We start from the raw sequence: 27,380 nt of genomic DNA on the forward strand, positions 1-27,380 counted from the left end.
GTCAGACAGTCCGTCAGGTACGCAGGGCCTGAACCTCGTGTGCCTTAAACATCAAAAACAATACCTTGACGCTGACCTAGTTCTCAACAGGCACCCAATGCAGCTGCCTCAGCACAGGCTGCAGATGGGCCCTCCAAGGTGTCCCAGGAAAGACCCTCGCAGCTGCATTTGGTACCAGCTGTAATTTATGGAGCAGGGACAAGGGCAGGCCCAAGTAGAGTGAGCTACAGACATCTAGCCTGGAGATGACCGTTGCATGGATCACGGTGGCCAGGTGATTGTGGGACAGAGAGGGCACTAGTAGCCTTGCCTGGTGAATGTGGTAGAAGGTCAGCTTGGCAACTTTGTTTGTTTGTTTGTTCATATACCACCCACCCCAGAGGCTCAGGGCTGTTTACATGAAACAGGAACGATACAGGCAACTCCGTTTGTAGTAATAACGTGGTGATAACAATAACAATAATATATTAATAATTATAAACAACATAGAACGGTGTAATACTGGGAAGAGCATTAAATCAATTCGTACTGAAAGGCCAGTGGGTTGGGGGAGTCTCTATTGATTGCTGTAGGAGAGAGACTCGGGGGGGGGGGGGGGCAATCAGAAGTGATGGTTTAGGTCGACCTCAGCCAAATACCTGGTGGAAGAGATCCCTTTTGCAGGCCCTGCAGAACTGTTCAGGTTCCGTCAGGGCCCTGCAGAAAGGCAATGCCCAGATCCACTGGGCCCAGACCATGTGTGGCCTTAAAGGAGCGACCAGGAAGGAGGTTGGGGAAACAGGAGGCAAGAGGCGGGGGAGGGGGAGGTGTGTGTGTGTGTGTGCATGTGTCTCTGTCTGTCTGTCTCCCTGGCTGTCTGACTGTGACAGAGAGGGAGGGGATCAGGACCAAGAAGCCCCATACCTGATAGACTATATGTTCCCCATACTTGATAGACTCTCAATATATTTTTTAAAAAGTTTTCTCTGCCTCTCAGACAGAAACAAACAAACAAACAAATAAATGTGGTACCTGAGAGATTCGTTGAAAATGTCCTGCAAAGTCTAGGGGGTTGGACTCAGTGACCCTGAGGCTCCTTCCATGAAAGACCTGCTATCCCAGTACATCTCTCGATAACATTGGCCCTACCTCTCCCAGATGTACTAGGATAGCATATTTGCAGATCTTTCATTCATTCATTCATTCATTCATTCATTCATTCATTCATTCGACTTTGATACCACCCTCCCAGCAAGCCAAGTACTTGCAGATTTTCAGGCGAAAAATGTTTATTCATCTGAATTTTATAAATATGCCAAACAGTAAAACTTTATATGCTACATGATGCTTTAGGTGTGAGAGCAAAAAATTGTATTTATCTCAATTTTTCAACCAAATTTCTATATTTTTCCAAAGGTGGTGATGGTGGGGTGATTCTGCAAATTGTGCATCTCTAGTCAGAAGAGATGCATGAAGATCCGTTCACTGCACATGTGTCAGAATTGAACCCCTCCAGAAAACTAGTTCAAGATCAAGGGCAAAAGTGATTCTTGCAAATGGCGGGGGGGGGGGGGATGTTCTATTTTGGGAGAACTTCTTGCAGCCTACCTGAGTTACTCACCAGAACACTGTTTAACTGCTTGAAGATGGGAGCTAACCTAAGCATGCCTCCATTTAAAAACAATTCTTCCAGCACCTTCAGGACTAATAAGATCTTATTTCAGGAGAATCCTGCATAGAACACAGAAATTTATATTGCAACAAGGCTCAACTCAAGACTCCTGATAATGTTTGCTGACACAAGCAGTGTTCCCTCTGGAATGAAGTCAGTTTAGGTTAGTAACAGAAAAGTCTTTTTTTGTTATCTTCATTCTTGATAAGCCCATTAGCCAGCTTTCTCAGTCCGTATAAACACAGCACAGCCGAATATCAACAGACATCGATAACAAAATAAACTTCTATCAAGAAGCAGGAGCCTAAACAAACATGGCCACCAGATGGCACCATTTCTCCACACTACACCTGGCGTTTTGTAATATTGTGTCTCAAACTTTGTTTTAGCTTTTTTTTTTTGTTACTATCAATCCATAATGGCAGCTGCCCAGGGTTGAAAGCAGATTACACATAAGCACAAGAACTATTCAACCAATCAAGCGAATTGTACAGAATATAACAGCCACGATTCCTAGTAAAGCAGGAAAATCCAGTAGGATCAACGGCACCGTGGACAGAACCGACGGGGGGCCAGGTGATCGTGGCCAAACAGGAAGCCTGAACGGGGGGTGGGGGGCTTTGACATGGTCACTCCAAGCTAGCCTGATGTCGATTGGCCCTGCTTAGTAAATGGGTGGGAGACCCCCAAGGAAGGCAGCCCTGGACTGTGTGAAAGGGAGAAGGGAAGGAAGCAGGGTGCAAGAAACACACTGGATCCACACATCAAACAGAATCAGAACAAATGCCAGAAGCACAGCATTCTGACACTCCCCCAGCTGAGAAACACAGGCTTTGCTCCCCCTCCCCCCCCACCCGCCATTAATTTCACAGCCTTTCCTGAAGGGTATGCAAAGGTATGAGGGACAGAAGAATTCATTTTTTAAGGAGCAAAAATCTTGGGAAAATCTATGTGTAACCCATCAGGGCCTATTCTGCACACAACAGATAATGCACTTTCAATGCTCTTTATATGTAGATTATTCGGTTCTGCACAGGAAAACCCAGCTGCCAAAGCACATTGAAAGTGCTATGTGTGCGGAATGGGCACGTAGAGTCCCTGGGCAACAGAAGGGCAAATTGTAGCACGAGTCAGGAAGGTGAGGGGGTCACAGACCCTTCCTCTTCGTGCTGAAGAGCCTTGATGGCATACCTGGGACTTGGGTTCCCCAAGAAGGTGCTGCAACTTGCCCCTGACGGGAGGTCCCTGGAGTTGGCCTGGAGGCTTCCAAAGACCTTGGTAGCAGGGAAGGAGGCCCAAACAAGAGCCCAAGAGGCAGAAGGGCCTCCTTGACTCTCCCCCATGCTCAATGCAGAAAGTCTACGCTGATGTTTGTCCAAGAGAAAGCTCACCACCTTGTGCTTGAAGACACACACGTACTCCCAAGGAAGAGCGGGCTCCACCCAAAGGCTTTCTGTCCCAGTTAGGAGGTTTTGCCTCCTGAGACAAGCTGTGCCCTCTAGTCTTGCCCTCTGGATAGAGTGGCCAATCTCCAGGTGCGGCCTGGAGATCCGGAATGACAGCTGATCACAAGATGACAGAGATCGGCTCCTCTGGAGTACTTATGAGTGTCCTGCATTGCACAGAGGGTTGGACTAGATGACCCGGGAGGTCCCTTCCAACTTGTTATGCATCCAACCTCAAGAGCTTCCTGGCTGGTGGAGGCAAAATACCTGCAATCTCCAGGTTTTGACACAGATGTCACCCCATCATCCCCCTGGACACTGTCTCTCTTTCTGGCTCCTGGACGGCCCCATTTCGTTATAGGATTTAAAACATTTCCGAGCCTCCTCAGGGAACTCAAGGCGGCTTTCAATGTAAGCAGAATATGATCAAAAGAGAACATTAGCAACGCTATCAAGCCTATAAATTACAGATGGGAAGGCAGAGACCCCTTCGGCCTCACCCCCTTTCTTTTTCTTTTTCTTCCCACTCCCAGCCTGCTTTGCTTGACTTGTCCGTCTGTCTTGAGGTGCCCCCTCCTTCCCTCTCCCTCGTGCTCTCCCCGTGAGTAGTCTGGCGCTTTTCCATGTTGGCCCCCAAGTCATGGCAGGTCCCAGTAAGAGTTGGATGCTGCTGCTGTCAGCTCAGGCCTCAGGCTCCATAGCCACTGCAGCCACGTCATGATGAACTGTCTTGATCGTGGATCTCCAGAAGTGGCTCCTGGGCCTTTCGCTGCAGGGCCTCCTCCTTCGGGGGATTAAAGGTCTTGAGGGAGGGGCCTTTCTGGGGCAGGTTTGGCCCCCCCCCCAGTCCACTCCTGCCTCCCCTCCCTCCCTCCGCTTTCCAGAAATCAGGGTGTATAAGGTTGACAGTACTGCTGTGGTTGCCAAGGGACCCACAACAGCCACAGAATCCAGTGGGGCTCCTTAAAGTGACAGGTGTGTTTCTGTTCTTTTGGGGAGTTGAGAGACAGCTCTCTGCCTGACCCCAGGAGACTTCTTGGCCTCTTCTGGGTACGGATGTCAGCCTCCATGGGGGATGCTAGCCCAACACTCTGTGCCCTACAGTGGCCAAAACCCAGGGGCCACCAGAAGGTCCAGAGCCCTCCCACTGTTGCCCCCCCCCCCGAGTGCCATGAACAGAGAGCACCACTGCCCCAGACCTAAGAAAGTAAGAGAGGTCAGCTGGGTCAAGCCAGGGCCCATCCATTCTGGCCCTCTGTGCCACACAGTGGATCAATCCCAGGTTCCCCTCCTTCTGAAGAACATCAACAGAGAAATATGGCCAGATATTTGCAAGGTGCCCTCAATCTGCATCCGGACTGTTATTCAGGACAATTTTCTGGCATATTTATCAATTCCTGGGAGAGCTTTGTGTATTTACTGTGTCTTTGACTTCTTTTTGCTTTCCTGTCTCTGTATTCCACTTCCAACTGTAACACATATTTTATATGCCAAGAAGCGGTTTCCATTTGGAACTGTGGATTCTGGTCCTGCTCAGGAGGGTTACCTTTTTTGTGCACAGACTTGGCCATGCCCATTTTAACACTTTTTGTGCTGTTCTCAAAGCATGGTGCAGCGGCTTTAAAAACAAGAGCTTTTCAACAGCAGAAAATGTTTTATTCATCCACCCTTCTTCCCTGACATCTCTCCCCGCCTCCTCCAGGGCTCAAGTGGGGGGGAGACCCTGCCCTGTCTGGCAGAGAGGCCTGGATCCTTCTGTGCTTGGCTGCCATCTTGGAAGAGGCCATGAGAGCCGAGGAGACCCCCCACCCCACCCCAGAGTCCCCTCACATAGACGCACATGGCCGCCTGGACCCTGGAGGAAATGTCAGTCCTGCTGGGAAGGGGTTGTGACCACCTTAAATTTGTGTCCCTATGTGAACAACACAGAATCTGTGCCGGGTGAGGATCGTTACTCAGGCTGCCCCCCCCCCCGGGAAAGTAAGTAAGCTTGTGGGGGAGGGAAGGGCAGGAAACAGCCCCCTTGGCCACTGTGACCCGAAGGACGGGGGGGGGGGGGGCAGGGCCTCCTTTGTGACGTCACCCCCTGCTGGTGCCCTGGGCTGCCGCTCCCCGGGGGGGGGGGGGCTTTGTGGGTTCTTGAAGGAGCCTTGGAGTTGGTGGTGGAGAGAGATTGCTGGAGGAAAATCGTGTTTTGTTGGTTTATTGGTTTATTTCTTTCTGGTTTCAGTTTATCCATTTATTTCACTAATTTATTATGTTTATTTTAATTATTTTATTTATTCATTTATTTATTCTTTTTGATTCATTTATATGGTTCATTTTTATTCATTTATTTTTACCTTAATATTTATTTGTATATATTTGTACATCTGTATATATTTGTATTTATTTGTACATTTATTTGTACATTTATTTGTACATTTATTTGTACATTTATTTGTACAATTAATTATTTGTACCTTTGTATATATTGATTTGTATATATTCTGAATACAATGGCTGCACAACATCTAAGAATGTAAGTGGGGCATCTGCATTTTGTTCCCTTGCTATTTTGACCCCCCCTCCCCCCGTAGAACGATCCCCCAAGCGATGTGGGTTGTGAAGCGGCCGTGTTTCAGCTCTCCAGAGATAAGGCTGTCCGAACGCTCAGCTCCGCATCAGGGGAGGGAAAGGGTGTGTCAGGCCTTCTCCGGTCCCTCCACCCTCCCAGGCAAGAGGGGACAAGAGCCCCCCCCATCTGGTGCCCAGGGGACAGCGGAGAGGAGATTCTCTCCAGACCTCAGACGCCCTGCAGCCCCCTGCCCACCCGGACAAGACTGAAGGGCTTCTGCGGCCTTTCTCCCCAAATCCGCCTTGGCAGTCTTCAGCCCAGCCTCCTCCTGCCCGGCTTGGCTTGACCAGGGAGCCTGGCTGACCAGGAGGGAAGGGGAGGTCCATCAAGGCCGAGCCAAGAAGCGGGAGACGGAGGGAACGGCCCTCATCCCAGAGAGGCCCCCTCAAGTGTTCTTCGATATAAGGGCAGGTGGGGGGGACTGTGGACACAGGGTGCTGCCAGGCCAGTGACTCCCCTCCTCTTCTCTCTCTCCCTTCTAGCCTCCAACGCTTAAGGGCCCTGTTCAAACGGGCCAAGGTCGGCCCCTGGCCGGAGGAGAGGCACAGCCTGCGGGTGAGGAGGCGCTACAGTCGGCCGTGGAACAGAGGGCAGGAAGGCGGGTGGAAGCGGCGGAAGTGTTGAGAAGAGAGACAACCCCTGGGCTCAAGCCCCCTGTGGCCCTCAGCACAAGGAGTGGGTTGGAACCAGGCCGACTGGGCTTGGAAACCTCGTGGAAATCTCGTGGCACCTCCAAGACCGACCTCATTGATTAGGGTACGTCATTGGTGGGTCATGGACCCTTTCACCAGTCGGATCTATGATGACAGACGAAAACGGGGCCTTCATGGAGGGCTCCTGTGGGGAGGAGACAAGAGTAGCACCCATGGACACCCTGAGCCTGTCAAGGGTCTCTTTCGACGAAGGGGTGGAGGGGACATACTGTGGAAAAGGTGGGGGCGAGTCTCCCCCTAGAGTGACAGGATTTGCCGATTCTCCCACTGTAGTCTGAGGGAGGCCAGGAGCCGAAATGGATCCCCTGATTGTTTCCGTTTATGTGCCCGACAGCAGTGCCCCCGGTGGGGAGAAGACTTGTGCCTGAGGGGCAAACCGGGCTCCCCCCACACAGGAGTGCTCCGCAGTCCTGGCTGGGCTGTGTGGCCCTCGGAGCCCCTGGTGGGGCTGGGGGGACACCGAGGGGGCTGCCATGGACTGCAGGCAGAGAACTCGATGGGGGGAGGCGCTCTCTCCTGCTGTTGATGGAGCCCCACCCACAAACCTGGGAGCCACTGGACCTGTTGCTGAAGCGATGGTCCACAGGATCCCTGGGGGGCGAGAGGGAAGGAAGGTCCCCACCAGGGGATGATGGGACCCAGCCCAGAACATGGCATCACCTGTGGTACCAAAAGCCCCCCAGCTGGGAAGGGCTCTGATGGAGCCACCTTGGAAGGGGGAAGGAAAGCGGGATCTCTCCGGGTATTAACCGGGTCCTTACTCCCCAGCTGCCGCTGCCCGCAGGAGGCGCCCCAAAATGGGAGCGGCGGAATACATCGCCCACTTCCTGGCCAAGGAAACGGTAAGCCCCCTGAGGCACACGGGCCAGAGAAGCCATGGAGACTTTCAGGGGGGAGCCTCCTCGGGAGCGATAGTGGCCCAACCAGATAGACTGCCCCTGACTGGGGAGGGCTGCTTCTCTCCTTGGCCCTCCAATGCCAGGCTCCCAGCCCCCTCTTGCCACTTCCGGAGAAGGCGAAAGAGGCAGGGTCCCTCTTTGGGTGCCAAATCAGGGGCCTCCTTCCCGCCGGAGATGGAGTGGTGGTCTTCAAGGCTTCCTGGCCAGGACTGGGGGGAGGGGGGGTCAGCCATATCATGCCAGATCGCTCTTCCCATCAGGCCAGAAAAAGGCTTCAGAGAAGGATGGTGCAGGGTCTGATCCGGGAGGATCCCTCAGAAGGCCCCCTGCACACCCTGCTGGACGTAAGTAGCTGGAGAAGGTGGGAGGCAGATGGGCAGAGGGGATCCAAAGGGAGCCCAGCAGGGAGACACGGTCACCTCTGGCTCAGCACAATCCACCCCACCCTCCTGCCGGAGGGGGGGCCCTCCCAACTGGCTGCTCTAGAAACCCATTCCGGAATTTGGCTTTCTGTGGCGGCAGCAGAGTGGCTTGCCTCTCTCCTGGGGGAAGAACTCCCAAGGAGCTGCCGTCCGTGAGCCGTGGGAGCACCCCAATGGAGGGGTCACTGGGCACCCGTCCTGTCCCCTCCGGGACTCTGAGGGCCGCTTGAGATGGTGGCTCTGCTTTCCGGGGAGTCTACCTCTGCGAGATGTGGGGGGCAGAGAGGGAAGTCAGTGAGCCTGAGAAACACCAGCTGCCCGCAAGCCTTCGGGGAGGGCGGTATAGAAATGTGAATAAATAAATAGATAAAAATGAAAGCGAACCCCTGTGCTGCTCACACAACCTTCCCTGGGAGAGGATTGCTGATAACAGGAGAACCGAGGCCAGCCAGGCTGGGAGACGACGGCCCCCTCGGGGCACGTTGGGGGCAGGCAGCTATCCCACAGGAACAGAGCCCTTTTCAAAGCATGGGGCCCACCTCCTCTGGGGATCTTTCTGAAGAGCAGCCCCGTCCTTGGTGGGCAGAGCTGAAGGGGGAGGGGGCATTGAGGACCATGCCCTGGCCGGAGGGCGTAGGCTGTGGGGCTGCTTCCATCCTTCCTTCCTTCCACAGCAACTCTTATACTAGCACCGGGTCAGGTGGCCTGCCCCAGAGCCCGGGCAGCTGATCTGGTTAGGGATGTCCTTCTGGATGCCTACAGGATGCCTGGCTTGAACGTAAGTCCTCTACCTCCAGCGGGATATGGCCGGTAGAGCCCAGCAAGAGAGGAGGGGCCACTCCATCTCTGGGAGGGGGAAGATGAGGCCTGGTCCTTTGGTGTCCAAAGCGCCCTCCCTCCCTCCCTCCCTCCCAGACTCTTCCCTGAAATGCCAGAGTGTCCACCCCTGGGACATTCTTCCTTCTCTTCTAAGGTCCCCCCCAAGGTCAGTGGGGAGGGTCAGGAGGGGGAAGACCCCAGTGGTTCAGGGCTCCTGGGCTGTCTCTGGATGGACAAGACAGGCCTCTTCTTCTGCTTCCAATCTAGATCATTGACCAAGATGAATACGGGCACTTGGTGGCAAAGCTCTCCGTCTCCCTGGCCGACCCGGAAGGTGAGGTCCGGGAGAAGGTCAGGGAGGTCATGGGACAGCTGATGCAAGTGGAGCAGAAGGGGCAGGGTGAGTTCACGTCCCTTTTCTGGGGTGGGGCACCCCCTCCCTTAAGAGCCACGGAGTTCCAGATAAGCCTTCCCCGCCACGGCCTCCAGACCTCTGGTCCCCACGACCCCAGCCCTCCACCGGTGCCAGAGGGGGAGGCCAGCGAGGCCCAGGCGGAGGGGGAGGAAACACCCCCAGGCCAGGAGGAAGCACAGCTGTTCTGAGCAGGGCCAGTCTGCTTGAGCTCCCCCGGTGTCTTCCTTTCAGGCCGGAGCAAGTTCACTTGGGAGGAGGACCCAGAGCGGCCCTGGAGGGAGAGCTACGCCCACCTCATAGGGGCAGCTGAGGTACGGAGGCCCGTCTGTGGTGCTGGCCAGGCAGTCTTGGAAAGGCCTCGCCTCTTGGGCCTGGGTCAAGGGGCCTTGGTTCATTCCCCGGGAAGGACACAGCAGAGCTCCCTTGGGGGATTCTTCCATCAGCGGTGTGCAGGGAGACTGGGAGTCCCCCCTTCCCTTCGCCATGCCACAGCTCTGGAGCATGCTCTGAATCCCATTTCCTCACAGGGGAGCTGTTTGAAGCCTCCCTTTAAATAGGGGTGAGGGAGGGAGGGCGGGAAGGAGCCAAAACCTCTGGAGAAGAGGGACCAGGGCGGGTTAGAAGAGGACTGACAGGGTCGCTTCCTGGTTTCAGGTGTTCGGAGGTCACCTCAGGGAGAGGCAGAGGCTCTCTCTCCAGGAGGCCGCTCTGGAGGACGCCCTGAGCCTGGACGGGCGGTGGGTGAGGGAGGGAGGCCTCTTGGTCCTCCTCTCCCTCCTGGGCCAGGCCAGGGCCCTGCTGGAGGAGGAGGAGGTGCGTAGATGGGGAGATCAAGCATAGAGGGGGGACCAAACATCCCAACCCCCTTGCTGAGGCTGAAAAGAGGGCAGGAATCATTGGGAGCGTTTCTCCATCTCCCCAAATCGAAGACCTTCGGAGCAACCTCTCTGCCCTGCTCTATAATCTCTGGCGGGCCCTCGTTTGTCGCTGTTCTTGAAAGGCCTCTGCCTCCAGGCCACGAGGGCTCCTCTGAGGAAGTCTGCTTTCTCTTGCCTATTTTATGGACCGCTGCAAGAGAGCTGACCCTGGGCCTGCCTGCTTTTCTTTTCTCCCCTACAGATGAGTAAAAGGACCCTGCAGGATTGCCCTTCCTCCTCCTCCTCCTCCCACCACCCTTTCCCATGCTGGGACTGCAGAGAGCACCGGTTACATGCCAGGTCAGTGTCTTGTGCCCCCCACCAGACCACCAGAGACTTTTGAGCTAATCCCATACCTCCACATTATAGCCAAGCGTTAGACCTCCCTCCTGTGGGAGCAACCACAAGGACCTTCAAGGAGTTGTCTGGATTCCAAAATACGACTGCCAGTCTGCCAGCCATGACACCCCTTGGACTGTTGGGTAAATCAAGATTCCTGGACCTTGGGGACCATTCCAGTTCATCTCAGCCACTCAAGAGGGCTTCCAGGTAATGAAGACTTGCTTTCCTCCTGACCCTGTTCTTTGGCATGCTGACCCCATGCTCTCCTTCGTGAAAGAGGCCAATGCACCCAGCCGCACCACTGGAGCCATGCTGTCGCAGGAGGTGTGGCCCACAGATCTCCTACATCCCTGTGCACATTCCTGTCGATTTTCGCTGTTTCTCAAGATCCCTTTGCCTCCGGGCAACAAGTGCTCCTTTTGAGGAAGTCCCTTCTGATAAACTGCAGGTTGACCTGCCCCTTTGGGACCCCAACCTAGAAGCGAGTCAGTGATCTGTTCCATAATTTCTTTATCGGGGCAAGTGAGCTGACGCAGGGGCCTGCCTGCTTTTCTTCTCTCCCCTACAGAGGAAAGAAGACCCTGTAGGAGTGCCCTTCCTCCCTCTCCTCCTCCTCCTGCCTTTCTCATGCTGGGACCCTGGAGCACCACCAAGCCTCCCAAACCAAGTTCAGCCATTTCTTTGGCAGCTGTTGCAGCGGTCCCCAGTGGCTCCCCCTCCTCTTGGGACGTGTCTGGTCACTCCTCCTGAGAAGCCAGAAGCCTCGCCTGTGTTCCTGGCCCAGGGCACATTGGACACGAGGGTGAGATCAGACCAGGGTCATCTTCCTCGGGAGCCAGCTGAAGGACCAAGCACCTAAGCAGCCAACACCACAGCTGGAGGGGGAGTCCCCCTGATGAATAGTCATGGGGAGTTTCTGTGCCACTTCCAAGCTGCTTCCTCCGTCCAAGGGAAGATAGGAGGGGCTCTTGATCCTATCCGGCTCCTGCAGCAGCAGCTAACCTCAGAAGCCTCCTGTAGAGTCGAGTTCCGGTTAGTGGTCCAAAACCTAGCCTGGTGCAAGGATGCTCTGCGGGACCAGTCCCTCGAAAGCCTCTCAGACCAGTTTCCTGATGAAGCTGGCATGGTGGAGCACCTTGCTTCCCTGGATTCCTGATCGACCTTGGCTTGAGACCTGAGGGCTGCTTAGAAGACAGGAAGGGTGCCTGGTTAGGTGGGCGGGGCCACACTGGGGTGCATGCTCAGTTCCCAGTCTCCCTCCCCAACCCAGGACTGGAATCCAGTAGCGTTTCATTCGTTCCTCACAGGTTTCCAGTCTTGCAGGAATCGCTAGAAAGGAAGCGATTTTTTTCTGTGCTTGTTCCCACCCCTGGCCGTCAATCAAACGGAACAGCCAATGAGCAGTTGTTATCATGCTCCCGAAAAGCCCCTTTCCCTTTAAGCATAGGTTTAAAATAAAACACACACACAGGTTGCAATGAATATGCGTTGATTCGTTGCAACGGAGAGGAAAGGGGACGTGACTAAGCCGCTTTGAGTCTCCTTCGGATAGAGAAAAGTGACATATAAGAACCAACTCTTCTTTATCTTCAGTAATATCAGGGCTCTCTCAGCCTCACCTCCCTCACAGGGTGACTGTTGTGGGGAGAGGAAAGGGAAGGCGACTGTAAGCCGCTTTGAGCCTCCTGAATCTATTGGAGAGCCAGTTTGGTGTAGTGGTTAGGAGTGCGGACTTCTAATCTGGCATGCCAGGTTCGATTCTGCACTCCCCCACATACGACCAGCTGGGTGACCTTGGGCTCGCCACGGCACTGATAAAGCTGCGATTTGTGGCCGAAATTCCAGGCAGTGCTGAACAGGGGGCTGTGTTGCGCTTGGGAACTTAGGGAGCTTTGTTTTACTTTAAATCACTTCTGTGGAGGGACTTTAGCCAGAGAAGCCTCACTCATTCGTTGCTTTCGCAGGTCTGAGGGGGAAAAGATGGCGATCGCTTCTCCAGATGTTCGGGGCAAGAGCAGGGGAGGGACTTTCTACCGCTACCTTGAGGACGCACATGTCTTCCGCTGAATAAATAAATGTTCTTTCAATAACACGTTGGCTTATTTCAGAGCCAAAGATTCTGACACCAGCTTGAATACAGGTGGGGGGGAAGGGGAATTGTTACCAGCTGCCCCGAGACTGTTGCCAGAGAAGGGGGGGCTAAAAATATAACAAATAAATAAACTCGCCTCATATGAGAAAGGCAGGAGTTCAACAGGGGCGTCCTTCATTTTCTCTGCCCAAGCACCCTCAGGACGGATACTAAAGCCAGAGAGAAGCTGAGTCACATCGATGAGGTGAGTGGAGCTCAGCACTCAGCTCCTCGGGACAGGCTGGAGCTCCCGGGAGTCTCCATCTGCGCCACTTTCCCCTTCTCTCTCTCCCTGGAGGTCTGGGGAAGGAACATGGGTCTTCCCTCCCTTCCTGTACCCTGGGAGGCTAGCCAGGTCAAAGGGCTCCGTGGCACTCCATGGCTCCATGCCCAGCTCAGGCAGGCACCAGTCAAGGATCCCAGTCTCTCCTTAGCTCTCCAGCTGATGACGTCTGATGAGCAGCCTCAGTCTGCAGCCTGGCCCTTCGCACCATCAGCCTTCTGGAGGCCGTCCATATAGGAACACCATTCAACTGGAGGCTATGGGAAGGTTGGTGATGGATCTTCAGGCCCTGCTGCTTCTCCGCAGAAGCAGCCTGCGGGGGGAGACTGGACTCCCCAGGTCCCCAGAAAGTATTGGGAACCTCTCCGCCACTCCACCTAAGGCTCAGCAGTGGGGAGCACGTGGTACCCCTCCCCCTCCTCTCGAGAGAAAGCGGGCTGAAAGAGACCAAGAAGTGAATAATGGGGTGGTGGAAGTGCCTGGAACCAGAAAGCCTTTGTTATGTTCCGTCACTTTTATGTTTTGAAATGTTTGGAAATATCCAGGCAGGATGAAAGAATATACCTTGTATGTGATTTAAAATCCATAATTGGTAAGTGATCTAAAACAAATATGCTTGCAATGAAGTATGGAGAAGCAGATGGGTTATCTTTCTGCTAACACCACCACTTGTGGTTCCTGAAAGGAGAAACGAGACGGAGCCACATCGTTGGGACTGCAAACACAAGGCAGTAAGAGCTCAACAAGACTAACTTGAATTCTCACTGGCCCAGGCTAACACAGAGTTTGGGAGGGATGGTAAGATACTGCTGGACCTTGGAAAGGGGAAATTCCTTAGAATGAGAAGCCAGTGGCAGATGCCGGGTGGTGCTGTTGGTGGAAGGAAAACAGGGACCCTCACCCACCATCCGCACCATCAGCCTTCTGGAGGCTGCCCAAGAAGGCACACCATCCCACTGGAGGCTGCGGGAAGGTCTGCAACGTATCTTCGGGCCATGAGTACCCTTTCATTATGGTGTAAAGAAAATGATTGCAATCTTCCGATTGATCATACAGTTATTAGAAACTGACCATATTTCTGCATATTGGTTGACTGTTTCTGACCCCTGGTTCTTATCAAGAGAGCACTATGTTCCTCTCAGACTGTTGCCAGCCTGCCTAGGAGGAAAGGGTGCAAGAGTGGCAAAGAGTTGTCCGGAGCCAAGGGGGTCTCCTGGGCGGGTCTGCAGGGGTTCTCTTCTAGCGCTGCGGGGCTTCACACGATTTTCGTGTTGACAAGCTGGAAAGATGCAGTCTGGATCCTATTGGATTGGTAACTGATTGGTGGATTGATAGGTGCGTTGATGACTGATTGACAGATTGCACCCAAAGGGTGCTTGTTAGTGGTTTGTAATCCACCACTTGGGAGAGGAGTGACAAGTGGAGAGGGGCGACGTTGGCCTTCATCCAACAGCAGAAGACCAGAAGGTTGGCTCTGTAAGTATTGTTGTATAAAGTTATCTCTTTGTGTTAAATTGGTTTTTAAAGCCTTTTTAATGGGAGGGAGAGTGCTCAGCTCTTGTGGCCCTTTCTTCTATGCCCAGGGTGATGCCAATCACTGCTTTGGGGTCAGGAATTTTCCTCCAGGCTAGATTGGCCTAAAGATCCTGAAGATTTTTCGCCTTCATAGAACTCTGTAAATAGCCCTTCAAATATCTATCAGTCTCTAGGATCTTGTTGTTGGGAAGCGATGCTTTTAAATTGTTTCATGTCCTGTATATTTGCCCAAATAAATGTGTACTTTGAAGCACCGCGGTTTCTGGAACATCAGCACCTTGCTTCTTTCTGCTTCTCCCTGGACTACCTGAGGCAGCCTTCCTCCCCAAACGGCCGATCACAAGCTCCCAGGGCCCCCTTTCCTCCGTGAAAGGTACAGAACTCTGGCTGGGCAAGGGACATTTTGCGAGGCTGAGATGCGCAGGCGGCTTTCCAGGGCCGCTGGCCGAAGGGTGATGCAGCTTCCCAGCCTGCTGTGAATTGGTGGCCTTTGCCGGTAGGACTCTCTGGGACTATTCCCACTCCAGCTGGCCCTTTTGAGCTTGGAGCGGGCACACGGTGGCATTTAAAAGGGGGACCCTTCCGTTGCTACTTCCAAAGCCGGATTCTGAGGGCCATTCCGTACAGCTGGTAGAAATCCGTAATCAACACTGAATATTCCATTGCTGTGTATTGTAGGATTCCTTCGTCATTTCACACCTGCCCCAAAACCCCGTTCTCCTAGTGTGACTGTTTCTCCTCCAGCGTTCCTCACCTACTTCCGGTTCTTGCCGAGGAGCAGTGAAAACGCCACAAACTCCCCCCCCCCACCTCAAGTCTGCCAATCAACTGGACAACCAATCAGCTTCGGTTTCCCTAGCAAGGCAAAGCCCGCCTCCCCCCCCCCCCCGGCTTTTTCATTTTAAAAACACAGAATTAATTGTTGCCATGCAATTTCCTTTTTTCACAGAGGCATTGGTTAACTGTCACAGCTCTGTCTTCAGGTTTGGATAGTTTCCTAGCGCAAACGTATAGGTAGAGACTGCAGCCTGTTGGACTTGCCCTGTGTTTAGATGGTAAGGAGTTGATTCCATAAAAATTAATCAATCTGGCCTTTGTGAGTGGGGCAAGGAACAGGGTGCGAATCTCCCCAAACAGCAGCCCCTTCTCAGAGGTGATGCTTTGGGGCCAAAAGATTTGTCAGTGATTTACAACCAAAAAACCAAACCACAAGGGCAGCAGAGTCTGCGAGAGAAGGACATTTTATTTTGGAGGGAGGGAGGGAGGAAGGGAGTGTGTATGGGTGTGTGCGGAGGGGGGGGAACAGACTGGATAAAAGTAAATATAAAAAAAATTAAGCCAGGCAGAGTTGATTCCAACTGAGGTCTTTGCCCTTCCCTGGCAGTGAAATTCTCTGGATCTGGCAACCTCAACCCCCCCCCAACCCCTTCCAGCAGCCAGAGGTGACCTGTCAAGCCGGGGGGGGGGGGGTAGTAACCTGTTGTTTCCTGCCATTCCCCAACAAAAAACGGGGGGGGGGAGTATTTTGCTTGAGATCTACATGCGCCCCCAATGAAAAAGAACAAAAAACAGAATGTGACACATGCATTCAAATAAAGCGCAAAGGGGGAGCCAGATAACTGAAAGGGTTCTGAAGAGACTTGTGATTGTGCGTTGCTACTCAACCTCCTCCCTTTATAAAAAAAACACCCGCCTCCCCTCCCCCGCGAGCCTTGGAGGCGGGAGCAGGGGAGGGGCATCTCCGTGGCGAAATGAGTACTGATGAAACGGGTGATTGCGCCACCGGTTGGGATTCTGCCATTTCCCCTATCTTATGGTTCTGTTCCCCTGCTCCTAGGTGTTCTGGCCATTTAGCAGGAGCCCAACAGAACTGGTCCCACCTTGCGACACTTGCATTTATGGAAATAACTGTAGCCCAACTTCAACAGAAATCCTCTTTGCAACAAGATTCAACACATCTAACAGCAACCAAGGATAACAATTCAGGCCTGCTGTATTTGGGCAGACCAGGGCCTCAGTCTTTCTGACTTCGGTCCAGACCATCTCTTAAAGAAGCACCAACTTGCAGCTGTGCTGTCTCGGAAGATCTGTTCTTCACACAAGTCTCTGCTATCTTTTCATTCAGATGGAATGCAGGATTCTTTACCCACAATATTAATACAATTATTGTACAAAGGAGTACTTCTGAGGGGAGCTTCAGGCCTGCAGCTTCAGGCCTCCAATCCTTCTGGGGAAATTGCGCATTTTCTTCGGTATAAGGAATACCCCAACTCTAACTCCCTATAGTGGTCTCAGGGTTACATGGGCCTCTTCCAAAACCTTGAAATGAGAGTTCTTTCCCCCCAAATTCCATGTACATTTCACGTATCTTATGGTTTTGTTCCCTTCTTCCTGGGTTTTCTGGCCACTTAGCAGCAGCCCAACTGAAGAGATCCTTTCAGCTGGTCCAGCTTCTCCCGCTTCCCACTCCCTGTTCTAACTGGAAATGGGCTGGCCACTGAGCGGGTGACAAAGAATACGGACTTCCTGGCAAGGTCTAGCGGCCACAGAAGGAAGGGTGCAGGCCTAACGGGTCTGGGACCTTAAGAGAGGTTTCCATGCAAATGCGAGATGGCTCAGAAGGATCATGAAGGAGCTGGAGAGAAAATATCCCAGACATTGGGGGCCCTAGAAGAAGGTGGTGGGACAAGGACAGTCAATGGGGTACAGTGAGTCCTCGCTATAAATTCTGGATGGACAGAAAGCGGCTCATTCGGAATCCCTTTGAAACCCCAATCTGAATGCTCAACATTATAATGGAGACTCCAGCAATACATTACGCAATTTTAAACATGGGAACCAGGGGACAAATGGAAATGTAGCCATTCCAAACAATTTACCACAATTGATAAGATGACAAGTTTCACAAATGCCCTAAATGAGAGGTGCAAAATCTTATAGGGGAATCCCTCTACCAGCCTACGAAAAACGTTAGATCCCATGCTGCATTCGAACCTCAGGATGTTATTGTATGAAAATTGTCTTGGGTTTAATGGTAAAAATGTTGAGGGTAATATTGGGGGAGTTTGTTCAGCGGAGTGAGACAAATGTATATAAAAGCTGCGACAACAGCGGTTTCTCAGTTATTTTCTTCTTATCCTTATCCATTGTTGTTCCTCTATATATTTATGAAACGGCCTGGGGGTGGGACGTATCCGGCTGTCCAAGTTAAAATAGGGCCAATCAGGGTGCAGTCAGCTTGGCTCTGCCACTGCAGCAGATTGACTCTGCCCCTGCAGCTCCTGCCCTCCATCCCTAGACTCTAGCCTCTTTGCTCTCACATGCCCCAGTGCCTGGAGCCAGCAGCAGGTAAGGGGAGAGGGCCCTGGGCAAAGGGTCGTGGTGGAGGACTTGTAACGAGGGCCTCTTGGCCCGCTAGGCTTAAGGTGGCCAGATGTCCCGCCTTTGGCGGGATAGGCCTGCATTAGGGGCATGTGCCCTGTGTCCCGCAGCGTTTCCTAATTGTTCCACATCATTCTTCAATAAAAAAATAATAATTTTAAAAATATTTTTTGGCCACGCACCATGCGGCAGCCCAGCAGGCAACCCACCAGGCAGCCTAGGCTCAGGAGGCCCCCACACAGACTCCCGGGCTCAGGAGCTTTGTTCCTAATGCTTAGGATGAAGTAATTCACGTGTGTCTTCCTGTTTATTCTCCTTTGTACAGCTGCTCTGTTACACAGAAGAACCTCACAGAGAATTGATAATGCCTAGTGTCTAGTTTCTTGTTAAGCAATTTCAACTCAAAACAGTGGCTCCATACATACAGTCATGTGACTCATTCCCTGACGTTACAGGTGATTGGTAGTGAACTCTTCTTATAATTCTTAACATTTGTTGAAAGTTTTTTGAGTGTTCAAAGCGCCTGCCCCACTTGATCTGGCTGCCAGCTGCCGCCCAAAGCCACCTTAAGCTGCCTGGCCAAGGGCCAGGGGAGGGGGCCCTTTCAAGGCCCGTTCTTAGGAACAGGCTTTGAAGCTAGTTTCAAATAATAAGGTCTATCATCGTCTGTTGTAACTCTGAATATGTTTACTTGCATACTAGAGAACAAACACAATCTTTAATGGTAACCTTTTCTCTGAGACACACTTTCTGTTCCCCTTGTTCACATGAAGTTAACAGCCTGGTTATTACAGTGTTTGCTGGCATATAAGACTACTTTCCCCCCCCCCTGAAAAACATGCCTCCAAGTGGGGGGGTCGTCCTATACGCCGGGTGCACTTCAGCTGGGATAGACAGAGCTGCCCATAGTGGCCCCTAGTACTGTAATGTCATGTCACAAACTCTATATTTTGAGTGGAAATGTTGGGGGTCGTCTTATATGCCGGCAAATACGGTATATGGTTTCATTTGATATTCCCAATATAGACGTAGTGATCACTGGACGTTTTCCCAAAGATAAACCTGAGCATTAAGAGAGAGTCTCAGCCGGCCTCTCCCTCTCTCTGCCGCACAACCAACCGTCTGAGGCCAACGGTCAGATGGAACACTCCCATCATGCACCACTTGAGCCGCCCAGTGTCCAGCCAGGATGCAGAAGAAGAACCCCAGCAAATGGGAAATGGAATCGTATTCCTTCAGAGGCAATTCCTGAGCAATGCTTCTATTCACAGTAATGTCACCCAGAAGGCAAGGTCATCGGATGAATGCTTGCATGTGTCCCAGGGCTCGGTGAGAGGCGCTTCCGTGAGATGGGGTCTTAATCGGGATAAGCACGGCATCTCTCAGACCTTTAATCCAAGATGCAGAGTGCTTTTGGAAGGACACCCTTTATGGAATCACGAGTCTTGAATCTTTTAGAAATTCATCTTGTTCCTGATTTTGGGAGGGGGGAAACATTAGAGAGGCATGCTTTGTGTAAATACTTTGGGAAACAGTTATTTATGGCATTGCCTGCATGCTTGTCTGCCTATCTGTCACTCCAGGCTGTTCTCAATTCTTAGAGAGAACTTCCCAGATAGAGAAAGGCGGGTCCAGTCTGAATCCACCAGTGACTCAGTTCAAAGGCTAACCTGTGGATCCAAGACTCGAGGTTTGTGACGGCCTGTCTGCAGTGCCCGGAGAGACTCCCTTTTCTCGATACTGAACCAAGCAGGAATGGGCAGATCGCAGCCCTGTGGGCCGATGAGAACTTATGTCCCCCCCCCCCCCCCGTGAACAGTGAGCCACTCATTCCTTTTGAGGTCCCTCTACACTTTGGACCAAGGGCTTGCTCTCTACATGCTAGTCTCCGGGCAATGCCATTATACATATAGCCCAAATGACCTAGGGTTGTAGTTTGCTTCCTGTTTACTCTCAGAACAGGAATCCGGAGTGGCAGAGGGGTGAAGAAGCACAAGAGAAGAACACTGTCCATATGATCTCATGAAAAGGGGGTGGCACAGGGAATTTTGGCTTACCCTCATTGAGTTTGAAGTGTGCCATTCATCCAGGTTAATGTGCCAGAGTGGGAAGCAAAAGGTGTTTTGTGTAGATTCAGCTTGCTGAGAAAGTTGTGTAAGAGATATATAAACTGCAAACACGTTGGCATATCAACCGCTTTGAACCCTTGACTGGGGTTTTTTTAAGTGAATGGCCCAACTGGCCCCATTAGCCAAGAGAGAAGTTTCATATGTGCTGAGTGCTTATTTAAGCTGCTAGTCCCCAGACCCAACTTCTGATCGTTTTCCTGGCGCTTGGTCTTGTATTGCTTTTACATTGGTATTTTTTGTCAGTGTCACGTCTAACAAACTTAGGCCTCATCTGTTTTCTGCCCCTGGTTTCAATTGAAATCTTACGTCAGGCTTCTCCAAACAACTTATCACCCTGAAAAGGATAAGCAACGACCACAGTCTTTGAATGGTTATCAGCAGAACACACTCCAAGCCACAAAACGCGTCTGGCCGCAGATATGCGGCAGGTGGGGCTGAGAGAGCTCTGAAAGAACTGCTTGGGGAGACCAGCTCTATCAGGACTGAGACTGGCTCAAGGTCACCCGGCTATGTAGGGGAGGGGGAACGAAACCCAGCTTGCCAGATTGGAAGCCACTGCTCTTAAACACCGTGCTGTCCTTCCCCTCCCCAAACCCCACCCTTCTCAGGAAGGATTTGTTGCATAGAAGAGAAGAAGCTGCCAAAGACCTATGTGGAGCCAAAGGTACAGGCTGGACAGGGGGCCAGGGTGGTCAGCCCTTAACTGGGAATTCCTGAGGTGGGCGTGGAGCCTGGGTGCAGGTGCAGAACCACTTTAGGAGAAAAGAACTCTATAGTGACTAGGGGGGCACTAGCGGCAGGGATTTTGTGTGTGTGGGGGGGGAGCTGTAGCTGGTGGGGCCAATCGGGACAGGATTGCTCCCCCCTCTCCCTCGCTTGCCCACCCCTTCCCTACCTGCCTGCCTGCCTGCCTGGCCGCCCTCCCTTGGAGTGAAAGCCGGGTGTGGCCCTGCCCAACTCACTGTGGCTTGAGGCAGCAGCAGCGGAGCCAGGACATTTAAATACCGCAGCGGGACACGGGACATTTCCCTTAAAAACCTGTCTGTCCCGAGACTAATGGTCAGCTTAGTCTATGTACAAATCCTGTACAAAGACCAGGAAACAAGTCACAGGCCCCCACAGGTCAGAGTTCTAGGACTTCACCCCCACAAACCCCACTTGTATTCTGCTGATTGATTTCCTCTAGCGTGCTCACTCTTCTAGAATGGGGCAGCAAACATTTCTCCGCACAAATAATGATCATGCAGGTCACTGTAGTATTATTAATCTCCTGCCAGGGCCATTGGAGGAGAGGGGAATTTAGCCCAGTCAGATCAGGAAGTTCCTGGTATTTCGCAAATAATCTCTTCCTGTGTCGTGATTGGGTCTCTGGAGACCTCCAGCCCCTCAGTTCAAGACTTCCTTTCTATTGGCTTTCCGATGAAGAAGAACAATTAGTCAGTTAGACTGCTAGGACTCTCTCCCTCCTCCCCCTCTCTTTCCAAAGTTGTCTCAATTTTCAATAAAGCTTTGTTGTTGTTAGGTGGGAAGTCGTGTCCGACCCATCGCGACCCCATGGACAATGATCCTCCAGGCCTTCCTGTCCTCTACCATTCCCCGGAGTCCATTTAAGCTCGCACCGACTGCTTCAGTGACTCCATCCAGCCACCTCATTCTCTGTTGTCCCCTTCTTCTTTTGCCCTCAATCGCTCCCAGCATTAGGCTCTTCTCCAGGGAGTCCTTCCTTCTCAGGAGGTGGCCAAAGTATTTGAGTTTCATCTTCAGGATCGGGCCTTCTAAGGAGCAGTCAGGGCTGATCTCCTCTAGGACTGACTGGTTTGTTCGTCTTGCAGTCTAAGGGACTGGGGGGGGGGGTGAGGAGTGGCGGATGGGCTGGCTCCTTCCTCCTCTGCATGGTCTGCCTTCTCAGCCTCCTTGGACATCCACCAGACTAGCCTCCGAATGAGTGTCTTGCACCATTCTGGAAGGCTTCTCTCCCTCTCTGCAGCGCTGCCCTTTACACATGGATCACACAGGGCTGTAACACTGTATGTCCCTGACTCTCACAGGGGCCCAAAGTAGTTCTTGAACCCTCTCATGAGCCTCCTGGCAAACATGCGCATGGCCGGAATGAGGTCTGCGCGGCCTTGAGAGGGATCCACAAAAGGAGCCATTACCTGACTGGTACTGCACGCCAGAAAGGACAGTGACCCACACGTGACAATCCCAGGCTGGTGGGATACATGGATGCAGATTGGGCAGGAGACACTATGGGCAGAAAGTCAACAAGGGGACACCTCTTCTATCTGCTATGGCGGCAGAGTAATCAGCTGGAGCAGCAGGAAGCAAGAGAGTGCAGCTGTCCTCACAACTGAAGCTGATTGTGTATCCGCAGCACAATCATGAAGACAACTGAAATAGATTCTGCCACTGATGCAAGACTTTGGGATAGAAGGGCCCAAGCCAGTGCCACTTTATGAAGACAACCAAGGATGCATCAAACTTGCACCAACGGAGAAAACCCCCTCCAGAACTGAGCACATTGAGGTGCAGCATCACCTTGGAAGAAACAAGAAGGAAGGTGGGCTTGATGGGCTGGACCACCGTCCTACGAAGGAAGGATGCCAGATGTGCTCTCCAAGCCTCTCTCCAGGGAGAAGTGTCAAAGTCTACGTGAGAAGATGACCCTTGTGGACTTTGAACACCAGACCTTGAGAAGGGGTGTTGGAACAGGCAATGTCTGCAGTACAAAGAGAAGAAGAGCCTGAAGGGGAAGCATGAAGACTCTTAGATAAGAGAGTCAGGTCAGGGCCTTTCTCTTCTTTTAAGGGTTGCTTCTTGTCTGTCTCTAGATGGCTACTCTGAGGGGCAATTTCCTCCTTCCTCTCCGGAGTTCCTCTCTCTTAGGCAGCCAAGTAGAAAGGCTCCATCTCTGTCTCTCCTCTACACCAGTGGTCCCCAACCTTTATTAGGCTGGGGACCGGCAGGGCATTGGGTCGCGCCCGCAGGGACCGCGCCCGCGCGGGCCACGCCCATGCTTCGGGCCGCGCCCGGCCGCGCGCGCGGGCCGCACCCGTGGATCGGGCCGCACCCGCGAACCGCACCCGCGGATCGGGCCGCACCCGCGAGCAGCGCCCAGCAGCGCCCGCGGGCCGCACCCACGGATCGGGGCGCGGCCTGCACGGGCGCGGCCCGGCCCTGATTCCCTCCCCGCCCTCCCGCAGTAAGTAGCTTCCCGGGCCGCAAGCTTGCGGCCTGGGAAGTTTTTTACTGCGGGGGGGGGCAGGGAGAGGGAGCCACTGCTCTACACTATCCAAGGATGGTCACTCCTTAAATAAATCCCTTTCTCCTAAAATTCAGAGTCTGTATATCCATGACTGACTTAACCTGCTAACACTTTTGGTCCAGCCTTGCCAAACTGACAACACTCTGCATTCGAAGGATCCCAAACAGGGAGGCCAAATCCACATTCAGCGTTTCGCCTTCAAATTGGGCATTTAAATGTATCCCCCTCTCTTTTTTGGATTGCGACTGATAAGGCGGGAGGGAAGAGTGCATACCAAACAGCTGATAATGACCGGTCCCCCTCCCACTCGCTGTAATTCACCTGGGGAGGGATTTCAAAAGGACATGCAGGTCCCCTTTAATCCCTTCCACCCACCTTCACAAAGCTGCCTTCAAAGGGGGGGGGGGAGCAATTTGAAGGGGCAACTTGTATACCTCCTATTGCCCTTCAGCGTCTGCAATGCCCCTGCTGTTTTTCATCATGTTCTCCGTGACTTGCTGGATCGCTTTGAAATTATATCTTTAGATGACACCCTGATTTATTTGCAGGATCCTGCAAAGCATACAACTCCGAGATCCAGGCAGGGGTGCAACGTCTCACTGCTGCTCTTAGAGTAGCTACGGAGGGTTCAGTTATGGCCATGGGAATTGCTTTTATACTGGGCCATTCCGCACATCTGCCATGTTGGTGGATGTCCGTGGCAGCCTGAACCACTACAATTTGTAGCTGAATTTTGACATTTCGCACAGTGCAAATTGTAGCACAATATTCATGCACCTGTAGCGCTTTTTTGGTTACTCACATGTTTCCGGTCTTGCAGGAATTGCAAACAAGGGGTCAAACAAACTGGCTGGCTCCCAGTTGAATTCTGGATTAAGCTTAAGGTTTTGGTAACCACCTTTAAGGCCAAATGCGGTTTGAGCCCAGTGTATCTGAGAGACCGCCTCCCCGCATATACCCCCAGAAGAGCTCTCCGCTCCACCTCCTCCAACTGGCTGAGGATCCCTAGCCCTAAAGAGGCACGTCGGACCTCAACAAGGGCCACGGCCTTTTCAGACCTGGCCCTACCTGGTGGAACGAGCTCCCGGAGGAGATCAGGCCCTGCCCGAATTCCCACAATTCTGCAGGGCCTGCTAAAGGGAGCTCCTCCACCAGGCATTCCTTTAAGGCTGACCGACTCGGAACATCTGCTGGTCCCCCCAGACGCCCTTCCATGACTGAACAATTTGATTTCCCCAGTGTTGTTGCTATTCATGTTGTGTTGTGAATTGTTCCTTGATAGATTGTTGTGATGCTCTATTGAAAATTGTATAATGTTCTAAATTGGTATAATGTTCCATGTAAATTTACCCAATGTTCCTTGTAAACCACCCAGAGCTGTAAAGAATGGGCAGTCTAAAAATCCAAATAAATAATAATAAATAAATACCCAGGAAGATGTCAATACTGCAATTCCAGAGGAGGGACTGGATCGTCCTTCGCAAGGCCCTCAGCTGTCCTGGGAGCTCATTCCACCAGCCGGAGCCAGGCCTGAAAAAATCTATTGGACACTGCAGAGGGCAACACGCTGTGCAGGGCTTAAGGAGTCAGACGGTCCGTCAGGTACGCAGGGCCTGAACCTCGTGTGCCTTAAACATCAAAAACAATACCTGGAAGCTGACCTAGTTCTCAACAGGCACCCAATGCAGCTGCCTCAGCACAGGCTGCAGATGGGCCCTCCAAGGTGTCCCAGGAAAGACCCTCGCAGCTGCATTTGGTACCAGCTGTAATTTATGGAGCAGGGACAAGGGCAGGCCCAAGTAGAGTGAGCTACAGACATCTAGCCTGGAGATGACCGTTGCATGGATCACGGTGGCCAGGTGATTGTGGGACAGAGGGCACTAGTAGCCTTGCCTGGTCAATGTGGTGAAAGGTCAGCTTGGCTACTTTGTTTGTTTGTTTGTTCATATTCCACCCACCCCAAAGGCTCAGGGCTGTTTACATGAAACAGGAACGATACAGGCAACTCCGTTTGTGGTAATAACGTGGTGATAACAATAAACAATAATATATTAATAATAATAAACAACATTATACAACGGTGTCATACTGGGAAGAGCATTAAATCAATTCGTACTGAAAGCCCAGTGGGTTGGGTGAGTCTGTACTGATTGCTGTAGGAGAGAGGCTCATGGGGGGGGGGGCAATCGGAAGCGATGGTTTGGGTCGACCTCAGCCCAATCCCTGGTGGAAGAGCTCCCTTTTGCAGGCCCTGCAGAACTGTTCAGGTTCCGTCAGGGCCCTGGTCTCCTCTGGGAGCTCGTCCCACTAGGTGGGGGCCAGGATGGAGAAGGCTCTGGCCCTGGGGGAGGCCAAGCAAGCTTCCCTGAGGCCAGGGATCACCAGGACGTTGGAGGCGGTGGAGCGCAAGGCTCCTTCAGGGGTTTAGGCAGAAAGGCAATGCCCAGATCCACTGGGCCCAGACCATGTGTGGCCTTAAAGGAGGGACCAGGGAGGAGGTTGGGGAAACAGGAGGCAAGAGGCGGGGGAGGGGGAGGGGTGTGTGTGTGTGTGCATGTGTCTCTGTCTGTCTCCCTGCCTGTCTGTCTCCCTGCCTGTCTGACTGTGACAGAGAGGGAGGGGATCAGGAACAAGAAGCCCCAGAGCAGGTTTGTGTTCCACATACCTGATAGACTCTCACTATAATTTTTTAAAACTTTTCCCTGCCTCTCAGAGAGAAACAAACAAACAAACAAACAAACAAATAACTGTGGTACCTGAGAGATTAGTTGAAAATGTCCTGCAAAGTCTAGGGGGTTGGACTCAGTGACCCTGAGGCCCCGTCCATGAAAGACTTGCTATCCCTGTACATCTCTCGATAACATTGGCCCTGCCTCTCCCAGATGTACTAGGATAGCATATTTGCAGCTCTTTCATTCATTCATTCATTCATTCATTCATTCATTCATTCATTCATTGGACTTTGATACCACCCTCCCAGCAAGCCAAGTACTTGCAGATTTTCAGGCGAAAAATGTTTATTCATCTGAATTTTATGAATATGCCAAACAGTAAAACTTTATATGCTACATGATGCTTTAGGTGTAAGAGCAAAAAATTGTGCTTTAGGCGTGAGAGCAAAACATTGTATTTATCTCAATTTTTCAACCAAATTTCTATTTTTTTCCAAAGGTGGTGATGGTGGGGTAATACTGCAAATTGTGCATCTCTAGTCAGAAGAGATGCATGAAGATCCCTTCACTGCACATGTGTCAGAATTAAGCCCCTCCAGAAAACTAGTTCAAGATCAAGGGCAAAAGTGATTCTTGCAAATGGCGGGGGGGGGGGGGGGAATGTTCTACTTTGGGAGAACTTCTTGCAGCCTACCTGAGTTACTCACCAGAACACTGCTTAACTGCTTGAAGATGGGAGGTAACCTAAGCATGCCTCCATTTAAAAACAATTCTTCCAGCACCTTCAGGACTAATAAGATCTTATTTCAGGGGAATCTTGCATAGAACACAGAAATTTATATTGCAACAAGGCTCAACTCAAGACTCCTGATAATGTTTGCTGACACAAGCAGTGTTCCCTCTGGAATGAAGTCAGTTTAGGTTAGCAACAGAAAAGTCCTTTTTTGTTATCTTCATTCTTGATAAGCCCATAAGCCAGCTTTCTCTGTCCGTATAAACAGAGCACAGCCGAATATCAACAGACATCGATAACAAAATAAACTTTTATCAAGAAGCAGGAGCCTAAACAAACATGGCCAGCAGATGGCACCATTTCTCCACACTACAACTGGCATTTTGTAATATTGTGTCTCAAACTTTGTTTTAGATTTGTTTTTTGTTTTTTACTACCAATCCATAATGGCAGCTGCCCAGGGTTGAAAGCAGATTACACATAAGCACAACAACTATTCAACCAATCAAGCGAATTGTACAGAATATAACAGCCACGATTCCTAGTAAAGCCGGAAAATCCAGTAGGATCAACGGCACTGTGGACAGAACCGACGGGGGGCCAGGTGATCGTGGCCAAACAGGAAGCCTGAACGGGGGGTGGGGGGCTTTGACATGGTCAGTCCAAGCTAGCCTGATGTCGATTGGCCCTGCTTAGTAAATGGGTGGGAGACCCCCAAGGAAGGCAGCCCTGGACCGTGTGAAAGGGAGAAGGGAAGGAAGCAGGGTGCAAGAAACACACTGGATCCACACATCAAACAGAATCAGAACAAATGCCAGAAGCACAGCATTCTGACACTCCCCCAGCTGAGAAACACAGGCTTTGCTCCTCCTCACCCCCACCCGCCATTAATTTCACAGCCTTTCATGAAGGGTATGCAAAGGTATGAGGGACAGAAGAATTCATTTTTTAAGGAGCAAAAAGCTTTTGGAAATCTATGTGTAACCCATCAGGGCCTATTCTGCACACAA

The 27,380-nt window shown here is 51.9% G+C and overlaps 1 protein-coding gene across 1 annotated transcript in view; it reads left to right on the forward strand.

Moving 5' to 3' along the window:
- Positions 1–8,491: 8,491 nt before the first annotated feature.
- LOC143841557 (uncharacterized) overlaps positions 8,492–27,380 on the forward strand; it is a 45,573-nt gene continuing 26,684 nt past the window's right edge. The window contains exons 1-4 of the mRNA XM_077345972.1: positions 8,492–8,525; positions 8,834–8,966; positions 9,213–9,292; positions 9,636–9,794. Of these exons, the coding sequence (XP_077202087.1) occupies positions 8,511–8,525; positions 8,834–8,966; positions 9,213–9,292; positions 9,636–9,794 (387 nt within the window). The 5' untranslated portion in view covers positions 8,492–8,510. The remainder of the gene's footprint in view (positions 8,526–8,833; positions 8,967–9,212; positions 9,293–9,635; positions 9,795–27,380) is intronic.

Source organism: Paroedura picta, chromosome 7 (assembly GCF_049243985.1).
Source record: "Paroedura picta isolate Pp20150507F chromosome 7, Ppicta_v3.0, whole genome shotgun sequence".
NCBI classification, from domain to species: Eukaryota; Metazoa; Chordata; class Lepidosauria; order Squamata; family Gekkonidae; genus Paroedura; species Paroedura picta.